Below are 22,434 nucleotides of genomic sequence, written 5' to 3' on the forward strand. Positions count from 1 at the left end.
GTAGACTGTAAAAAAACAGTAGAGTGCTGGCAACCACAGCTGCCAGTAGTTTACCGTTAAATCAAGGAAAAAAACAGTATTTTACTGTAAAAACCTGAAGCAAATTTTTTCAGTGTGTCACCGTTGTAGAGGAGAGTAGAGCCAGTGTATGAGTTAAAGATGAACAATGAGCTGCTGATGTTATTCTGCATGTTTCTTTATTTAAAGGCAGTGGCTGTTTAGTTGCTGATGCAGTAAGAATCTCTCTGTGTTAATTCCAACTTTACATGTATGTGTGTTGATGTGAAATTTAAGACATTTGAGTTAAACAGAACTTTTCTAATTGACTAAAATAAGGTATCATTATAAGTATGCTTCTAAGCATATATAGCACAATACTTCATAAACTCATTCAGCAGTTGACCAATTTAAGGCAATTGCTTTCAGTGAGCAAAATGGGTTCACTTGTGTATTGTCTATTTCAATGTAGTCCATGTATTTTTACAGGAACATACTGTAAAATAACAGTTCATTGCTGGCAACTGCAGCTGCCAGTAGTTTATCGTTTTTTAACGGGACAATTTTTAACAGTGGACACTGAATATTATCACAATTTTTACTGCATAAACTCTCTTTGGGTAGAGCCGTGCACAACTGTAAACAATATTGCAGTACATATTGGAACTGAACCTACAAAATACACCGGTCTGTAAATCAGTCCTGAAACTGTTCAATTTAGTAGACATTTTCAGGAAAAAAATAAAGATTTAAACATTTTTAAAAAATATATGCTTGACAGATTTAGATTTTTAACATTTTGATATGCAATGACTTATGTAATTAAATGAGGACTATTAGTTTTACATGTAATGATTATTAAGCATTCACAAGTTTAGTTAATTTTGACTGAGATGAAATACGAAAATGATAATGTTATAAAACAGCAGAGAGCTGTATGAAGGCAATTGATGCATGTCCAAAAGCACAATTTGTCGAAAGGAATGAGAAACTGCTACTATGATGTGCACTAATTGTTTTGAGAAATGCATTAACTGTTGTGCAAATGTAAATAGTGTTGTGAGAAATGCACCAAAGCCACAGAGAAAAACTGTAAACAAGTGGACATGATCTATATATATTTGTCTAAAATTGTCCTCTAGGATGCTTTAGGGTTCAAATCTGAACAAATCTATCAAATTTCTTTCTTCTCTTCAACAGTGCTCTCTACGATTTCTACCACTACTTCTACATGGTCACCAATGTGCTCTTCTATGTCAGCTCGGCTATCAACCCCATCCTCTACAACCTCGTCTCAGCAAACTACAGGCAAATTTTTTTTTCCACGCTTCGCTACCTAATCCTGCCATGCCGCCATAAGAAGCAGAAGCGCGTTCTTACCAGACACTCTATCAGCATCTGCAGCAACCAGACCTTTTCCACCAATGTCATCAAAGAAACCATTTACTGAAGGCTGTCAAGATTCAGTCATTCCATTCCACGATTTCACCCAGCCAAGGAGAGGCCACTGAGGCGAAGCATGCTTTCATATTGAGTTATTATTACAAGATTTGTTTTTTTATGTTTGTGCTACTGAATCAACATACTGAGCTGTTAAGCATTGCAGAACTGACACCAGACACTTACGGTATTTATGGGAGAAAATGTAGCACAAAATATGCACAGAAAACAATGTACAATATACAGAGAGAATGCAAATACAAAAAAAATGTAAATCCATCGTTTCACATTCAAAAAACAAAATATAATAATGCTGTACAGCTAAAAGAGTGAAAAGAGGTAAAATAATTGAGGGGGTAAAGCGAAAAGACTTCAGACAGTTGTTGTTGAGTACACAGAATCTTTATATCCACCTTATGTAATTTGCCAAGAGTGGAATGACTGTGAACACAAGGACGTTCTCTTTTATGAATTTTATTTCATTCAATGGCGCACACCAGGGACTTTCACAGCAGAGGCTGCTATGTTGCCAAAGAAGGGATTCTAGCTCACAATGCACGGAGAAATTGTCACTATTCCATCGCCTTAGCAACAGTCTACACACACAAAAAGCAGCGCTCTTGTGTGCAAATTGGAGAAAAATGCTCTACGGGATGACGAGCATAACTGACTCATTAAATCTAAAGCAGCTGCATTTAAACACTGCCATGTTCTGCCGTTTGCAGAGAGAGAAAAGAGAGTCTTCAGATAGCATTAACATTCATTTGAGGGAAAAGTGCCTCTTTTCTCTTCACAGATCTTATGGGGTAAGATTATGATAGATACACTTCATGTTGCTTGCACAATACTATTGCCTACAAATATTTCTGTTGTGTTTATTATTATATGTTTATTCTTGCTTAAAATATTAGTTGGTTGCTCATCTGCTACAGAATTGCACATATTTGACTGCTTGGATAGGATATCTGTGAGGCATGAGTCATCATAAAAGAGCATAAAGACTTGCAGAAGCCAGCCAAATCCTTGTTATCATTATCGCTTAGGTCTAGGAGAAGGTTTAATGTGTTTTTAAATGCAGAAGAACCACTTAAGTCTTTTTACACATGCATTTTAAGATGCATTGATACATATTCTAATCTACACCTTGTGGATTAATCCAATTCATTTGTCCACTTTGACCACTTCCTTGATGTTGTTAAGGGCAGATAATATGCAAGTTTGTTCTTGGGAAGCCATTACTGTAGCATTCCATTCAACCTTACTCAAATACAGTACACCGTACTAAAAATTAGAAAGTAACAGACAAAAGAGTTTTTGATCATTGTAGAATAGACAATTCTCAGTTTCAGCACAATTTGCTTGAAGTAGGTTTGTTATAAACAACAAATTCAACTGTTTCTTCTTGTGTAGGTTGCCATAGTGAATGACAACTGCTGCCATGTCTTCAATGCTTCATAACACCAAAGCCGCAAGTCTAGCGCGTACTTTTTTCCTGTCATCAACAGCGGGGTCCATCACATGAGTGATGTTGACCAATAGGATCACAGAATATCTTTTGGTACACAACTTTTACAATGGCAAGGAAGACAGAGGACTATGTTGCTAGGTGGACATGAAATGGAAATCTTTGTGGAGTTATCGCAATAGTACGGTTGCATGTATTGTGTCATCAAGGGATCACTAGGACAGAATAAAAAGCCTGGTGAGTACTGGAATTATCATGTAAACTATCAAATCACTTATGTTGTCATTCACAATGGAATATGGGAAACTTTATGTGACTGATTGTGGCTGATTGTGTAATTTTTTATTTTAAGTAGTATTACGGTTTGTGAGCGTAGGGCTGTCTTGTTTACAGTCATTAGCCCCTTTCACACATACAGACCTTTCTGGAAATTTACTGGCAATTTTCCGGAAAGGGATCATGTGTGAACTTGCCTTTTTTTAAAATATCAGTAAATTCGTTCTGGCAATTTTTCAGAAAGAGAAATTTCAATTAAAATGAAGTAAGAGAAGTAAAAGAAATAACATTACCGGTAATTTGCCAGAATGCTGCGCTTTGTGAATGCAGAAGGAAAATTTCCGGAAAGAGCGTGTTCCCGATTAGAACATTCTGACATGAGATGTCTACTCCAACCAATCAGAACAGTCAGACACATTCACATGTGCAGTTTACGAAAATAAAAGCCTTTGGAAAACTTTCCATACACAGTTGCTAGATGTTAGTCAGATAACGTTTCTTTGTTCCTTCTTAATGCCAACTGTGGAAAAAAAATGTTATAAAACGCGATAACACTTTAGAATAACTATCCGTTATAACTAGTTAATCGACCTTTAATAAACTGTTAGTTAACGGGTTATAGATGACTTGTTAAATAAAAGTTTACAGATCAGTTATTCATAGTTTCTTTACCATCTAATTACACCAGTGAAACTTTTGTAGAACTTTTTCTAATAAAATAATTTTTTTTACTGATTTTGTTTTCATGTTTAGAACAATAAGTGCCCAAACCTCATGGGTTTGTATTGTTGTATTCTACTGTTCTGTCATGTAATGAGTCATTAGGTGTATTTCTATACATTAAACACAATGATCAACATTTCATCTGAGAAGTTTCTTGGTAATATACAGTACACAGATAAGCCTATAAGTGGAACAAGATTAAGGTACAAAAATGTTATATTTTAAATATCACATAAAATTTATTTGTATCACATCAAATTAAATCTGTAGCTTGAACTTGTTCCATCTATTTGCTGTTCTAAAAAGTTTCACTGGTAAGAAAAAGTGTGAGTTAATATATTAGTTAAGTGTTAGTTATTAGCTTATGTATGTTATTGGGACGTTATTCTATAGTTGCAAATCTCCTCATTTACTAACAGTTAATATTTGAAGAATAGTTGTAACTTTAGAATAACGTCCTAATAACATATAAAAAAAACTATTAACTGATACTTAACAAGTCTTTGGTAAGTAATTTACCAACAGCTTGTTGATGAACTATTACTAATTTGTTAGGTATAGTTATAAATCATTAAAATACAGTAACAAATCATTTATAACTTGCTAACTAACAGTTTGTAAGTTATCTATTGGCTATCTATAAGGTCCAGTTATAAATAATTAACAAGCTTTTACCTTTTATTTAACAAGTAATTTATAACTCATTACCTAACAATTTATTAATGGACTATTAACTAGTTATAACGGATAATTATTCTAAAGTGTTACCTAAAATGCTTATAATAAACTGCTGATTGTTTACCTTTAAGCTCTGCATTAGTTGCTTGACATATGTGAACATGAAGCAGCCTGCGAGCGCCAACACACACACACATGTTATGTACCATCAATCATCAACAAAAGCCTGACCCCTTCTATGTTTACAAATACAAGCGCAACCGTTTAGAGGTAATTTCTGGTTAATGATGTCAGAATTTACCAGTATTTTGGAATGGATGTGTGAATGGTCTTTTACCCAAAAAAAGTCCACAACGTCCTTGTCTGCTTTTTTTTTTATTATTCGGGAATATTTTTTCGGGATATTTATCAGTATCAATGTTTGAAAGGGACTATTGAGAAACCACTTTTGCAACTCCAGAAGCACCTCTTGCTGGCACATCATTTGTTCAGAGAACACACACACACACACAGGTTTTCATTGTTTTAATACTGTAAAAACTGTATTTTCTATTGCGCTACCCAAACCTTACACCTAACCCTACTTCTTACAGAAAACTGTGCAGTTTGAACAGGGCTTTAGGACAGAAAAAACTAAGCAAGAATGGGGCTTTCCAGGACTTAATTTGGCTACTCTTGAGAAGGGTCTATGGGCGGGCATATGTGTAGCACTTTTCTGATTTTAATCTAATTGTGATGAGTGGAGCAAGGCAGATGGAGAGGTGAGGATTGGTGGCGCTTGTGTTACTATTTGTCATGGTGTGCTACTGCTACACCATTCCTGAATCCCACAAATGAGCTGCAGAAGGATAAGAGTAGCAATGGCTGAGGATGACAGGAGAAGACCTTCTGTCCTCCTTATAGTTGTTTATTGTTTCCCCATTGCTCCCTCCTTCCTCCCCAAACACTAAACTTTGTTTTATTATTTTTAAAACCTAGGAAAAAGAAGGACTATACAGTCAATGAGGTCAATAGAGCAGAGTCTGCCACTGTGGAGGTTTTAGTGCTGGAAAATCTTGCTGGGTGGACAGTTAAATTCACCCCCACTTGCCAGTGCGTAGAGAAATGATTGTTGTCTGTGAATGGATATAGGAGCTGCTGCTGAAGGTTTGGTCTAGGTTTTCCACAGGAGAATTTAGCAATTATGTCTCCTACAGGGATGTTTCACTTTCAGAATGAAAATTCCATCATTGACCTCTATATAAAAGAAAATAAATAAATAATAATAATAATAATAATAATAATAATAATAATAATAATAATAATAATAATAGACCAGTCATTCTGGAAAGGAACTATTGCTTAAGAAACATACTTCAGATGGGAACTCACAAACTCTGCATTGCTTTTCTGTGTACTGTGTTGTAAGTGCCACATGTTGCAACTTTGTTGCAATAACTTGTATTTCAGCTTTTCCCTGTTAATGCATCCTTGAATTCTTCAAAAAAAGGTTTCCCAATGTTCCCATTTATTGATGGCCATTCAATGATTAATCTATACAATTTACCAGTTATAATGTTTTGCAATTACTACCTCTCCTAATTTCAAATAATATATTCCAGATGAGGCTCAAACTTATGACCTTAGCATTGCTTTGTACTGTTTCATAAGTACAGTACACTGACCATTTGCACCACCGGAGCAATATTCTGCTAAACTAATTTTCAGGGCCTGCTTGAAGGTTTTTCCTACACAGCAACAACCATGAGAGATGTGTTGATAACATGTGTGACTTCTGGTATAAGAGTGGGGTAATGGCTAACAAAAGGTGTTAGGGGACGAGAGGACAAGTTGTGTGTTGAGCTGAAAGTAAAAGATGATAGGGGCTATTCGATGAATTGTATTTGGCCCCAAGTTTTTCTGAATGTGTGAAGTTGAGAACTGACTACTGTTGATTGAAGTTTTGTGAGTAAATGAATTAATGAAATCATCAGCAGTTAAGGAGGTGGGAGGCAGAGGAGAAAGCTGAATAATCTGGAGAGTGTGTAATTGTCTGTAGGGCTCATGACTATATGAATAAAAATAAGTTTGGCAGAGTCAAATACATATATTTAAGGAAGCCAAATCTTGAAAAACTCAACCTTTGTCTCTTCATTCTTCCTTCTCTTTCCTCATCTCTCCTTTATCCAGACAAGTTGACGAGTTCAGTCCAGGAGAGCCACAGTCAAGTAGCTCTGGAAGTGGTCGATGTGGCTCAAAACATTTCAAACCCCATTCACGCACACAAAAAAAGTCTATCCAATAACTTGACATTTCACTTTGAATGTGCTGAATGAGAGGAAACATAATATTAAATGTGCAGAAATATTTTTCCATTGAATCCTGGTCGAGACTATAGACGTTTTTCTTAGAACGCAAAATGAGAATGCTAAAAACTTCAAGTAGGCAGCTGACGCATGTAAACAGTCACATTAGGACAGCTTTAAATGATAGTTAGATTGTCAATCAGCACCACCTCCTGGACTGGTTATTTAAAAAAATGTGATCTAATAGGATATAAAACAGCTGCTGTGAGGCACTTTTCTCTCGTTATCAGACGGCATCTTCTGCAGTTTAAATGCAGCCTCGTCATCTCTAAACTCAACATTTTCAGTCTTTCAAATATATAACCAACCCAAACAAATGTAATTCACCAAAATGTTTGACACACACACAAAGCCTACTGCAATGTCCCACTAACACATTGATTTAATAACTGTGACAAAGTGAAAATAAAGTGACATTTTGACATGACAGAAAAACACAAACTGGGGTAAATACTACACAACACACTAAATAAAACAAATGGTTCGCGATTAGAATGAACATGCAAATCAGCCAGAAGAGTATCAGTAACAGACTTTTATTGTTTTTTTTGTAAATTGCATGACTTATATACTTGTTAAGTTTCATTACCAGTTTCATTACAAGTTTCATTACCAGTTTACTGAAGAAATTACCAGTTGTAAACTCTGTAAAGGGAAGTTCTAAACGTTCAACCGGAAAACACTGGTCGCTATGGCGCCCTCCATGCAGCAGCCAAGAAAAAGGTTTATATGTCGCTGAAGGTTACTGAAGAAGCAACACACAGTACATTTTCAGTTCATCTCTGAGAAGCTGAGCTTGAGCTGAACCTTACATCAGGCATACTCATACGTCATGGGGAATCATTTAGAGAGAGAGTGGGCTAGAATTATAGATAGAGGGTCTGTGGAAATGATGTGGATAATGAAATTTGATAATACTGAAGGAAAGCCAAAGAAAAATAGGAAATGTGAGTTTGCACCACTGCTATTCTTTTGTGCCTTAAAAGAGAAAATGATTAAGGCGAGGAAGCTCTCCAGTTCACGGTGTACTGCTATAGCTGATTTTCCATAATAAGATGTCAATGCAAAATACCACATACACACAAACAAAGTAGACAGCTTATGGCACAACCCATCACACAATATAGCCTATATAAGCCAATTCATTAAACAAAAAATGTGATTATTGTGTAAAATATGGGAACACTTTATTTTGATGGGCTTTTTAAACAATATCTTGACTATAAGTTATATTACAATGTCAACTAACTACATGTTAATTAATTCTCATTCGAGCATTAGCAGATGGTCTCTGCTTAATAACTACTGATACACTGCTCCAGCAACAGACATTCAACTGACTATTAAAAACTTTGCTTGTACATGTCAACACTGGCTCTCCTGGACAGAGTTTGCCCACCCTTGCTCTAACTTTACAGTCTACTATTACTCTAATGGTTTGGTATGTAGTTCCAATGTAACTTATAATCAACAAAATGCGTTAAATGGATTAATAAACAGAATTTGCAAGATGAAAATGGAGAAGGCATGAAACCTTGTTTGTTTTTTTCTGTTTTTGAGCATTAGTGGGACTGAACTTGTCAAATAAACCCAACAATTTTTTTGCTGCCATGAGGTGAATCTGGCCAATTGTAAAATAGCTGTCATCAAAGCTCCTGAAACTGCTTTGAAAAAACTGGCGGACAAAACTGGTCCGTTGGTTGAATTTAAGTTGCATTTCATCTACATACCAATTAATTTCATTTAATTACAAGTAGACTGTTAAGGGCGTCACACACCGGATGTGCCGCTCGGCGCCCTAACACAGCGCGCACATGACAATTTAAAGTATCGCACACCAGACACGCACATTTGCATGCTATTTAAAATTAAACTAATCAGATGGCGCTCTGTGGCGCAGCAGAAATATGAACAGTGTCCTGAGTCATGGCTGGGTGCCGCGGAGAGCCTCGACTTGCGGCGCCGGTGTGTGTACTCTGATAGAAACCTATGCTTAGAATTCTGAAATGCATGGTGCTGCGTGGCGCAACGCTGAGCTTTAGAGACCTGCTTTAGAGTTGGGGTTAAGGTTAGGGTTAGTGTAAGTTGACATGTACTTGCATAGTCACTTATATTCAGTTAAATGTCTGTTGAAGAAGCAGTATCAACAGATATTAAGCAGACAGTGTACTAATATTCAAATGGACCATGAAAGTAAAGTGTTACCAAACTGGCTGCTCTTGGAGTGCCATCATAATATTTCCATACAGTGATTTGGTGCGATTTGCTCCTTCTAAATTTGGCCAAATTTCTGTAGCGAATTAGCTTACATTTCTGACTATACATGAACTGCTTCAAGTCATCTTCCGATGGGTATTTACAGCACCACATAAAGTCAAACTCAACTAGTGACTTGGTGACATAAGATTAATAATGAGTTAAAAAAATAAAAATAAAAACTTTTACACCGAAACACTCTAAATCGCAAACCAATCCAGATACTTTTAGCGGCATCATGTCTGTACTTCTGTCATCATTTGGACTTTGACTTTGGAAATTCACTTTGGTGCAATAATCACTCATGTATGAGTATAGATTTGACAGCTTTTATCAGCAATATCCAGAATATCGGAATCAGAGAGTTAAAATCAGGCTTGAAATTGCATAGTATGTAGACCATTTCATTGTGGTGATGTCATTGGCCAATGAAAAGTTCTTGCTTGCTGTCAAACTTTTTCATAGCTGTAACAAGAGGCAATTCAATCATAACTTAACATTATAACAGCTATTATAACATTGTTTATCAATATACAGTATGGCCCTTTTTTGAATTCTCAGAAGCTATAAAAATTTTAAAAATGTGAAACAGAAAATACGTTAAGACCATTGATAATGTTTACATCCCTCAAATGGTCTATACCTGCCATTAATTAAGTGAAAGAATCAAACTACTCCATGTAAAATCTTTTTATTTTATAAATTTTTTTGGTTACTAAAATTTTATTATTGAGGTCAATTTATATGATCTTGACAACATTTTTATACCGTCTTGATTAAATCCACACAACGACTTTGAGTGTACTCTAAAAAAAAACACACACACATTGGATAAACACAGCAGGGAGGATGCTGAGCACTTGAGGAGACATGTAGAACGGTGTGTTCAAATACACTGAATGGAAGGAACATGCGGTTTTGATGGCCAGGGCAGAGTGAGCAACATTAATAGAAGAAAATAAGAAAGTGACCGCTATGAGAGACCACCTGCCGAGGCTGTAGGAGAAAACAGGACCAAAACAGTAAGAACGGTCTAAATGTTTGTTTGACGGCTCCCTGGGGTTTTTCTGAGAAATGACTGCCATGAGGTCTGGTACATGTGACTTATTTTCTTTGGATGATCTTGATCTTTGTCGCTATCACTATATTGTAATTTTCAATTTATCGTTGTTGCCTTTAGTCGATACTGTTTCAATGTGAGCCTGAAGTAAGGCTACAACTGTAACTAGTTTTTATGATGCTAAGCTGACTTTATTGTGCTTTAGGTCAGTAGTAATCAGATTTACGTTTTTAGACAGTGCCTCCATGCTCATTGTGTCATAAATTACATGAATGAGTTCAGAACCCATGAAAAACAATGTGACTGAATCAATGTAGTTGATGTTTAAATAAAGATGTATTACAGTTAATACTGGATTTTGATAGTGTATATATGTGCTGATGTTGTTGTGTTTAATTACTTTCTAATCTTTTGTCATACATTTTAATGTGGAATAATTTTGAAAACTGATTGAAACTATTTCTTATGCTTCACACTTTAATTGTTTACTGAGATTGTGATGTTTCATATATTTCTGGTTTTCCATTTCAATCCACTGAAATTCAACGAGTTTATGTTTTGCAAATAAGTGAATAAAAATGTAATTGTTCCTCTTGTGACTCAATTTGTTCTTGTTCTTGAAATTATCTGTGTGAGATGTTTAAAACAAAGCATAATGAGTCAGGGAACACAAATCAATATGTTCTCTAAATGTAAACAGTGATCATATTGCACACAATCAGTTGTATTGGCAAAAAGTTTTAAATACATCTTTGAAATGATCTCCATCACTGTTTCATTTAGCATACATTTTTAACAGCTCTGCTTCAAAACACTGTAACATGGATATTTTTCTTAAACCATTTACTATTATTATAGTATTCCTTCTACTACAGTGAAGTGGTTATCTTTATAGATGCTTTGCTTTTTAGTGTAAATTGAAAACATAATATTTTGATTTGATAATCTTTAGATATTTGTACAGGAAAGCAAACTACTGAGGAAGATGAAATGCATGCAACATTTAATGATGACATGACATTGAAAATTGATTGAACATTTGGCCCTGTTTACTGTACACTGGGTATTAAAATGCATTTTGATTGATAACATCATATGTAATGGATGACACATTCCTGATTACATCTGGAGTTTGAATGCATCTCAATATTTTTTTTTCTTCCTCTCTGGTACATTTGAGTGCAGGGGAAGTGTATGCACAGATTATTTTTGATCTTTTATAAAATGTTTTATTAAGCTTGCACAATTTAGAAAACATCTATAGCTTTTTCTTACTGTACCTATACAATTTACAAATTGTGTTTCTTCTCAACTTTATTCCAAAGTGATTACAATGTAGGCGACGTAGTGGCGCAGTAGGTAGTGCTGTTGCCTTACATCAAGAAGGTCGCTGGTTCGAACCTCGGCTCAGCTCGCCTCAGTTTCTGTGTGGAGTTTGCACCTTCCTTCCTGTGTTTGTGTGGGTTTCCTCCGGGTTCTCTGGTTTCCCCCACAGTCCAAAGAGGTGGTACAGGTGAATTGGGTAGGCTAAATTGTCCGTAGTGTATGAGTGTGTGTATGAATGAGTGTGTGGATGTTTCCCTGAGATGGGTTGCGGCTGGAAGGGCAGCCGCTGTGTAAAAACGTGCTGGATAAATTGGCGGTTCATTCAGCTGTGGCGACCCTGGAATAATAAAAGAACTAAGCTGACAAGAAAAGGAATGAATGAATTACGTTGTGACACAGTAACTGCACACAAGATAAGTTTTGTAGGGATTTAAACAGTTTGACCCAAAGAATAACCAGTCTGTCAGATGAAGAAGAGCCGGAGTCAGAGATTCAAATAAATAAATAAAGTTTATTGAAGATAGTTTGCAGTTTCATCAGCAGAAGCCAGCTTCAACAAATGAGTTTATAGGCCGCTCTCCTTACAATCACAAATCAATAACAATTATTCTCTCACATAACGTCATTAACTGCTTCATACATTTAGGTGTTCTAACCCACTGGTTCCCAACCTGGGGTTCGTGCCCCCCTAAGGGGGATGCCAGAGTTCACAAGGGGGGCGCGGGAGAGGATAAGTGTTGAGGTAGAAAAAGGCATGAAAATGCTCCACTATTATATAGGGCTGTACAATTAATCGAAAATCCGATTTCGATTTCAAACGATCATAAAAAAGCATTAATCAAGATAAACGATTATATGCATCATATATGTACAGTAGGTGAGAGTTCAAAGTGACTATTACCGCCGCGTCATATACCGCCGCCGTTTGAAATAGGAGCCGCTTTGTTTTTAGTGTATGACCGCAGTTTGTGAATGAGCCGCCAGGGGGCGCAAAGGGACGGGATGCGAACCGACAGAAATAGCCCACACAGCAGCCTTAAATATGCTATTGTGCTTGTAAATGAGATTAAACAATAAGTCAAAGCATTATAATTCCTTTATTATTCATTTAAAATTTGTTAACACGATTTATTGTTATTCTAAACTTTTTAAGTGCAAAGAGGATTCTTTTTGAAAAATAGAATTGAAGAAGTTAAAGACAACTAATATGAAAGCACAAACATTCAGTACAAATATTCTAAGTATGCCTAAATTAAAAAATTAAAGCAGTCTTTTAGCCTAAATGTAAAGAGATTTTCAGTGTTTGCTATTTTGGTAGGACTAACACAAGACCTTTTCATTTATGTTTTAATTTACCTTTTTATTTACATTTTCGTTGTTAATTATATTTTACTATTTAATTTTATGTCACAATTATTGTACATAATAATAAACAAATAATGAAAAATAATAAAAATAGGCCTTGTGGTGAAACACTAAGAAACGGTCAGGCGCATGGTCTAAAGAGCTTAAGTTGAATACTGCTTCATAAAATAATTTTGCCGCAGGACATATCTCGCAGGTTTATTTTTAATAGTTTTCAGTTATTTTTTTGTTTCAAAACAACAATGTTCTCTTTAAAGTTCTCTTTTTTTCTTTTTTTCTCTTTTTTTTTCTGTTGTTTTGTTTTTTTACTTAATGGCCCAGTATGTTTTGTATTTTAATTTCAATTTCAGTCACCTTGCATATGCATTTGAAATATAATGCGCGCATAACCGCGGAAAGAAAAAAAAACTGTCAAAGGTTAGAGCTAATTCATCAAAAGGTCGCATTCTGCTTTCACTCTCCCCAAAAAAATGCTCTGTTTGAACGATTTAATTATTATCATCGTACACACTATATAAATATTTAAACCTTCTCTGGTGTTTATTGTTTTTAGAAAATATCTAAAATCTTAAAAAAAAAAAATCTTGTAAAATGAAAGTTTAATTTGACTTTAACGTTTCATTTATGTAGGCTACATAGACCTATACCTAAACTGTTATAGCTTGCTTTTGCTTGTTTTATATTGGTTTATTTATTTAATGCGGTTTTATCCGATAATGTAATTCTTTAAATTATATTTTAATATGGCTTAGGCAATTTTTTCAAGATTTGACACTTGTTTTGAGTCTACAAAAGGGGACAGGTAATTTGTAAAGATTTATGTCTTTCTGTTGTCTTTAATATGGTGTATAGATTATTATGCGTTATTGAAACATCAAGGGGACGCAACAAAGTCACTTATAAATTAAAATTGTATTATGCAACAGCCTTTAAAACGGAAACATAAGGGCGATTATAAGCAAAAAGACCTCAGCCTATAAGGTTAGATGTTTTCTTTCCTTTATTTATTTATTTATTTATTTATTTATTTATTTATGTATTTATGTATTTATGTATGTATGTGTTTGACGCATGTAACTCGTGTGCGATCGGTGTAATGACGGCAAGCCATCTTTCCCAGACTCGGGGCAAAAAAAAAGTGTTATAAAAATAAAGTTGCCGCAGGACATAAACGAAGTCCTGCAAGTTTAGTTTTAATAATTTAGTTCCAGTTCTGTTCAGTTTTTTTCCTCAAAACGTCTGTTCTTCTTTAAAGTAAAATTTTAGTTTTTTGTTGTTGTTGTTTTTTTTACTTGTAATGGCTCAGTATCTCAATATATATATATATATATATATATATATATATATATATATATATATATATATATATATATATATATATATATATATATATAAATAAACTTCACAGCCACAAATATACATAACACAACTTGCGGGTGCAACCAACAAGGGTTGTGCATTTTAGTTTAACTTTTTGAGCGTTATAAGCAGTTCGGTGTTAGTTTTTATATCAAGCCGAAACTAAACAGCCCATTCTCTCCGCCTCCTCGTTCATAACCAGCTGGACACACGCTGCTGAAGCAAGCAGGAGAGATAGCCTACTCCGTCATTCATAATCTTAGCTGATGTATCTGAGTCGAAAGAATATATTAAAGAGGAATGTTCTTTTAACAGTCCCGATACGTTTAATCTTTTTATTTTTTTATTACTTTTTTCCTGTCATTTCTCTTCATCAAATTATTTTTAAGCTGCTTGATTATGTTAAAACAGAAAGCAGTGCCCGTCAATTGAGAGCGATGCATGTCATGTGTTGCATAATTGCCTTTTTTCCTGTGCGTGCGTTATTAATTTCTGATCCTTTTTTGCTCGGGCTCTCACACACAACCTTTATGTCTGCTGTGTCTTTAATATGGTGTGTAGATTATTATGCGTTATTGAAACATCAAGGGGGATGCAGCAAAGTAACTTATAAATTAAAATTGTATTATTTTATGCAACAGCCTTACATTTAAAACGGAAACATAAGGGCGATTATAAGCAAAAAGACCTCAAGGCTAGATGTTTTCTTTCCCTTTTTTATTTATTTGTTTATTTTGGCGCATGTGTGCGATAGGAAAACTAGTGTAATTACGGCAAGCCATCTTTCCCAGACTCGGGGCAAATTCCGCCTTTCCTTTCACTCCGTCCCGAAGCCCCAGCTGGCCCTTCTGCCATCCACTGCGTAAAACATATGCTGGATAAGTTGACGGTTCATTCCGCTGTGGCGATCACAGACTAATAAAGGGACTAAACCGAAAAGAAAATGAATGAAGAATGAATGAATAAATTAATAATAATAAAATAAAAATAAGGTAATAATCTTTAAACACAAATGCCGCGTAAGCGGCCTTTTTATTTTTTAGAGATGGTACATTTGAATTGCCTCTTCCCACTTCCCCCACCTCAAAATTGAAAGTTGCTAAGAGAACTATAGCTCATTTACACCTTGATGTCTATAGCCTCAATAGCAAAGAGCACAGCCCATTTACATCTCAACACAGAGCAAGTTTAGCAGAAGAATGTCAAATCAGAATCACGCAGATGAAGCACACCAGCTACTACTTTCATGAAACTATTAAATGTGTATTGTCATAAATTTGCTTATTTGCAGCAGCTTTTTTTCGCGCAACAGAATTGCGGCGTTGGGAAGCCGTCAATGAATAAAAACAGGGTCAATAGTGAAATCGGCTTTTCATTGTATCCCTATTACCTATATCAATGCATTGAAGTCCTTTTATGGTGTCATCACGATAGAATAGCCTAAGGCCCCGTTTACACTAGTGCGTTTTAGTTTTAAAACAGTGTTTTAGAATGAAAACGATCCGCGTCCACACTCGCGTTTTACCCAGCGTTTCTGAACTGCTCTCCGTCCACACCAAAACGCTGAAAACGCACATCACGTGACCACACACACACTTTGGCAATCGCTGGAGCCCATCTACCCAGATGAGAGCTCTGCTAGTCGGACTTCTCATCAAGCATCTCCCGCTGGATCTAATCTCGCTATATTTATTAAACGTGATATTTCATTCATCTTGTTGTCTTTATCTAACGACATATTCCCTGACTTTGGTCATTGGAATCTATTACTTGTTCTCAGGTAACGTGTTTTGGCTGAGCGCAAAGATAAGTTAATGATTAATGTAAGCACGTACATTCATCGCTTGCCTTTATTTCCTATAATGTATAAACTTATTGTATGTTATACTTTTATAATGGCCATTATCGATTATTAAAACTGATATTCAGCAAAAGAGAGGGTATGTTTCGTATTTTCACTGAAATTGAAAGGAGGCAGTTGTTATCGGCTCCGTTTTGTTAAATGTCCACACAGTGAAGATGACGCTCATAATGCAGCACGGCGCCTCAACATTTCTGCTGTCTGTTTAGTTGTTAATATTAAAATAAAAATAGGCAGTTCCTTATATCATGTTTACATTTTATTGTTGAGAAAGTGAAACAACGTAGCCAGGGTGATGTGAATGAAGTTATAAAGTACACTGTTCCCTGTGAAGATTGACGCGTGTCCTCGTTATGTTTTCCATATCAAACTGAGAAGAAGAGCCTTGATCAAACTTGCGAAGTCTGAACTTACTGAAGAGCGGTGTTGACGCGGTATTGTCGCGCGCCTACTGAAGGGCGGGACCGACCGCGTCGCGGGGGCACTTTTGATCATTTTGGAAGGGCACTTTCTATCCAAAGGGCATGTGCACTGCACAGGTTGAGCCCTATGTGTGCACGTGCCTGTCTCGGAGTATTTAGTGCACTATTTAGTTAGGATATGCAGCTCCGTCTGCTGAGGGCACAGCCGCTTCCCCACCGGCAGCCATGTCCGCTGCCCTCTTCTAACATGTTAGAAAATACTGCAAATCAAGCTGTTGGTATCTCCCCGTGGTTGAAATTGTTCGTTATTCGAAAAAAAAAAAAGAATAAATATCCGTGCGCAAGCTTTCTAGATTTATTTTAGGCCTATATTCAGCTGTTTTAATCTTGCAATTCTGATAACTTTTAGAGATAATGTCTGTTTTTATCAACTTGTCTGTCATTTATTTCTCATTTGCTACTTATTTTATTAATTTGTTGATGTTAATATACTACATACAGTCTTGTATATGCATATCTAAAATCCTTTGGCATTCAAATTTGCTTTGAACTTGAAAGAGAGAAAGAATCTGATTTTACCCGTCAGAGCACATTGCATATGCCTTTTTTAAATAACATTTATTTAACAAATATTTTAGCACATCGAAAGTAATTAAATTACCTGTCTTTTGATTAAAACCTTTATGCAAAAAGATCAGAAAAAAAAGGCAATATATGCGCCATGACATCGCTCTCATGCCACGATTTGAGGATAAATTCGCTTTTAGGCGCTGCTTTGAATAAAATAAAACTATTAAAAAGCACATTAAAGACACTCATAAAATAAAACATTAATAAAGGAGTATCTTATGAAAAAACACCAATTGACGGGCTCTGCTTTCGGTTTTAAAAGAATCAAGCAGCTTTAAAAATATAATTTGCTGAAGAGAAATGACATGGAAAAAAAGATTAAACATATCTGCACTGTAAAAAGAACATTCCTTTTTGATATATTCTTTCGACTCCGACACATCAGCTAAGATTATGAACGTCGGAGTGTCTCTCCTGCTTCAGTAGCGTGTCCCGCTGGTTATTAAGGAGGAGGCGGAGAGAATGCGCTGCTTAGTTTCGGCTCGATATATTTAATTAAAAACTAACACCGAGCTGCTTATAACGCGCAAAAAAGTTAAACTAAAATGCACAACTCTTGTTGGTTGCACCTGCGGGATGCACAATGAACCTAACGCGCCATTATTTTAATTCTATATTCGTGAAGAATGAGCCAACCGCATATGCTAAGTCAGTCCTGTTGGTCGGGACTCTCTGCTTTATAACTTATTAGTTTATTACAATAATCACACTTAGCTTTGCCATCGTTCTTCACCACATATAGCCACTCAACACATCTTGCGGTCCATCTTTAATGTTTAGATTATTGAAGGTGCTATTGATGTTTTGAGAAAAAAAAAATTGATAGTACTGAAACTAAATTATTAAAAATAAACTTGCGGGACTTCGTTTATGTCCTGCGGCAACATTATTTTTATTACACTTTAAGTGATCTGCTTGAGGTAGGTCACGTTTATCAATGGTAAGTTTTAGCCTAAGTTTACATCAATAACATAATGTGCATTGTCCTTTACCATACAAAAAAGTAAAAAAAACATTTATTTATATAGCATTTATTTTTAAATGCATTAAAAAACAAGCGCATATCTTAGCCTTGAGTTTGTTCACACTCTGCCTGACTCTGTATTAACATAAATGCTGTATTTTAATATAGCTAATTTTGATTAGCTTTAACTGACAGCCTTTTCTTCTTTTTCCGCGGTTATGCGCATTATATTTCACACGCATATGCAAGGTGACTGAATATAAAATTAAAATACAAAACTTACTGAGCCATTAAGTAAAAAAACAAAACAAAACAACAGTTATACTTTAAAGCAGAACATTGACGTTTTGAAACAAAAAAAAAACGGAACTGAAACTAAATTATTAAAAATAAACCTGCCAGACTTAATTTATGTCCTATTTTCATTTTTTATTTATTTTCATTATTCGTTTATTATTATGTACTATAATTGAAACATAAAATGAGATAGTAAAATATAATCAACAACGAAAATGTAAATAAAAACGTAAATTAAAAACATAAATGAAAATATCTTGTCTTAGTCCTATCAAAATAGCAAACTACATCTCTCTATATTTAGACTAAAAGACTGCTTTATTTATTTATTTATTTATTTATTTATTTAAGACTACTTATTTGTACTGAATATGCTTTCACTTTAGTTGTCTTTCATTTCTTCAATTCTATTTTCCAAAACGAATCCTCTTTGCACTTAAAAAGTTTACAATAAACAGGTAAACAAATTTTAAATGTAAGTTGAGGTGATCGCAAGTTCACAACTGTGAGGTGATGTGCTCTACCGGCAGGATAATATATATTATTTTGCTGTTTTTCATATGCGTACGTTTAAGATTTGAGATAATAACATTGCCATGATAGTCAAAGAAATCAAAACATTATTTTCACCCCAACGCAATTTAATCGGGCACTGAAGGCTAATAACTTAATTCTTATATTTGCTTTTTGACTTCTCACCATGTATCTTTTCTACAGCATAGTATAGTGTAAGAGCATGTCTATTACCAGAAAAACTAAATTAAAATTATATTTTAATTAAACACATCACATCACATACAGTAAGCTACGCCTACAGAACAGTCTGTTTAGCATTGTGAAAAGGCAAAGCTGAATATCTGTGGTTAAAGTGCCACCCAGCGGTCAAATGCTGCTGGCGCATCAAGTACCGCTGTCGCCGCGGTATGAATGGCGGCACAAGGAACACATTGAAGTAGTAACATCTGTATGTACACGTGTTGCTCTTAAAAGCGCGGAAGACCACATGCTTATGTGTGTGTGCAGCACACAGCCGGTCAGCATTCGCTCTCATTCGCACACTGAGACGAGCAGAGGTGCACAGACATCTAAAGTCATCTTAACGTGAGCGCTTTAATGGTCAAATAGGTGTCAAAACGTGGTGTTTAGTGATTATTTATATTAACCCTCATTTGTGTAATAAACAAACGAGTTTAGAATTAAAAGACGTGAAAGAGAAACCATTAAAGAGACAGTGCGAAATATTCCTGCTGCCGCCTGTTTTTATTATCATGAATCAAACGTAACGAGAAAATGTTTCTCTGCTCTTGGCTGAAGGATTTTTGTAGCTAAAGTGTTTATCTTACAGTGAAGATGCTTAAAGCACAGTTTGTTTCATATTTTTATTCTATTGTATTCATTTCTCTTTCCTTTGCAGAGTGAAAAATAACTGTATGTATACACTTGAAATCAGAATTATTAGCCCTCCTGAATATTAGCTGAATATTAACTTTCCTTCTTCTGCAGACAATCAAAAATATATATTGCCTAAGGGGGCTAATAATATTGATCTTAAAATAGGTTTCAAAATATTTAAACCTGCTTTTATTCTAGCTAAAATAAAACAAATAAGCCTAAAAGAAAAAATATTTGACGAAATACTGTTAAAATTCCAACATAATAGTAAAAATAATTACAATAAATAACTTTAAATAATTATTATAATTTTGCTCATTCGCGCTATGTATATATATATATATATATATATATATATATATATATATATATATATATATATATATATATATATATATATATATATATAAATATATACAGTACATATGTGTGTGCGTGTGTGTGTATTTATATGGTGGGGGGGCTGAAATGTTTGTATATGTTCATGGGGGGGCCCCAAAGAAAAAGATTGGGAACCACTGTTCTAACCTATTGGTTAAAACACAGATAAACTAGGAAAATTTCCACGTGGGGTTCGTGCATACAATTCTGAACAATATCTTAAGCATAAACGTCAGACATGCACTAGACTGTTTAGAGCTGACTCCAGACCCGTGAAACAGATCCACAATCAAATAGAACACACACACACTTAAAGTATAATCTGTTTCTCATCCAAGGCTGAGGGTATTCTCAGCCGTCTTAATCAAAACTGGTTAAAAATCTGGCAGTTACAATATCCTTACTACACAAATTCTATCTTGAATAAAAAGTAGAATCACTTTAAAATAATTAACCATAAAAACAGCACAATCATTTGACATTTCAGATAGTATTAACTTATAAAAACAACAATAGAAACAGTTGATTCCAGTCCTCAGCCCTCAGTTCCACTCAAGGTCTCCGTGACCTCTGACCTAGTTTGGTGGCTTCTGAAAATAGTTATAAAAAGACAGGCAAATGCACTGAACATTCTTATATTAAGCAGTGTGTTAACTTATTCATTAGTTAAAACCAATTTAAAGTTAAATATTCATTTAAATAATCAAACAATCTTATTTAATAAAGATAATGAGATACAGTACATGTGACAAGGATAAACGTTGATCCATGATGAGACAGATTGGAAGGCAGAAATCTGAATGCTTCAGTTTGTAATTATGTAGCACATCTCTGATATAATTGCAATGTTACAACAATGCTATTACAATTTAAGTACAATGTTACTACAATATAATTGCGATGTTACAATAATGTAATTATCATGCCATTAAGCTTTATTTATAATGTAATGACATAGTAATTACACCCAAAATAAGTTTGTAATTACATATGTACTCAGAATTGTTTTTATTTATAAATATTATTTTGAATGTAACTACAATGTGTTCACTATGCAATGACAAAGTAGTTAAAATGTAGTGACACAGTTATTGCACATAAGATAAAAGTTTGTAATTACATATTACATTTCTGATGTAATTACATTGTTATATAAATGGCAGTACAATGTTATAGCAATGTTATTAATGTTATTATGATGCAATAGCAATGCTATTACAATGTTAATTCAATGCATTTACACTGCTATAACAATGTAATTACTATGCCATTGCATAGTAATTTTAATGTAGATGCATAGTAATTACATCCCAAAAAAAAGTTTGCAATTACATATGTACTCACAAAAAAAGGCATTTATAAATGATATTTTGACTATAACTACACTGTAATCCCAATGTAATGACAGTAATTGAAATGTATGGACACAGTAAGTAAAGTTTGTAATTACATAATACATCTCTAATGTAATTACAATATTATGTCATTACCATGTTGCATCAATGTTCTTAAAAACTATGTTATTAGGAATTACAATCATATTACAAAGTTATTGCAACAGTAAATCAATGGTACTACAATGTTATAACAATTACATTACTATGTCATTACATTTTAATGATAATATAATGTAATTGCATCCAAAATAAAGGTTTTAATTACATATGTACTCTCAAAAATGATTTTTATAAATATAATTTTGAATGTAACTACAATGCATACACAATGCAACAACATAGTAATTACAATGTAGTGACAAAGTAGTTGCACACATGATAAGTTTGTCCTTTACATATTACATCTCTGTCAATTACATATTACATCTCTGATGAATATATAACAATGTAACAAGATAAATGATATAAGCTATGTAGATATAACAATGTAATTACAGTGCTATAACAACGCTAATACAACGTAACTACAATTTAATTACACTGTTATCACATTGTATTAACAATGTTTTTTATACTGCTACAACAATGTAATTTCTATGCCATAATATTGTAATGTTGTGACATAATAATTACATTCTAAATAAATGTTTGCAATTGCATATTGACTCTCAAAAAATACATGTATTTTTTTATATTATTTTGAATGTAACTACACTGTAATCACAATGTAATGACATACTAATTACAGTGTAGCGGCACAGTAGTTGCACACTATATGAAAATTTTGTCATTATATAATC

At 34.4% G+C, this 22,434-nt stretch overlaps 1 protein-coding gene across 12 annotated transcripts in view; it reads left to right on the forward strand.

Moving 5' to 3' along the window:
* ntsr1 (neurotensin receptor 1 (high affinity)) overlaps positions 1-22,434 on the forward strand; it is a 160,990-nt gene that overhangs the window by 93,674 nt on the left and 44,882 nt on the right. For 2 of the 12 annotated variants that reach the window (XR_015523367.1, XR_015523368.1), the window contains exons 4-5: positions 1,198-2,243; positions 2,848-3,139. Coding sequence is in view for 3 of the 12 variants with exons in the window: in XM_087306781.1 (XP_087162907.1) it covers positions 1,198-1,447 (250 nt within the window). In the remaining 9 variants the exon portion in view is untranslated. Of the gene's footprint in view, positions 1-1,197; positions 2,290-2,847; positions 5,822-6,748; positions 10,845-22,434 lie in introns of those variants that run through there. The other 10 variants (XR_015523366.1, XR_015523365.1, XR_015523369.1 and 7 more) reach the window with 10 other exon arrangements.

The sequence above is a fragment of the Danio rerio genome, chromosome 23 (assembly GCF_052040795.2).
Source record: "Danio rerio strain M-AB ecotype USA chromosome 23, GRCz13ab, whole genome shotgun sequence".
NCBI lineage: Eukaryota > Metazoa > Chordata > Actinopteri > Cypriniformes > Danionidae > Danio > Danio rerio.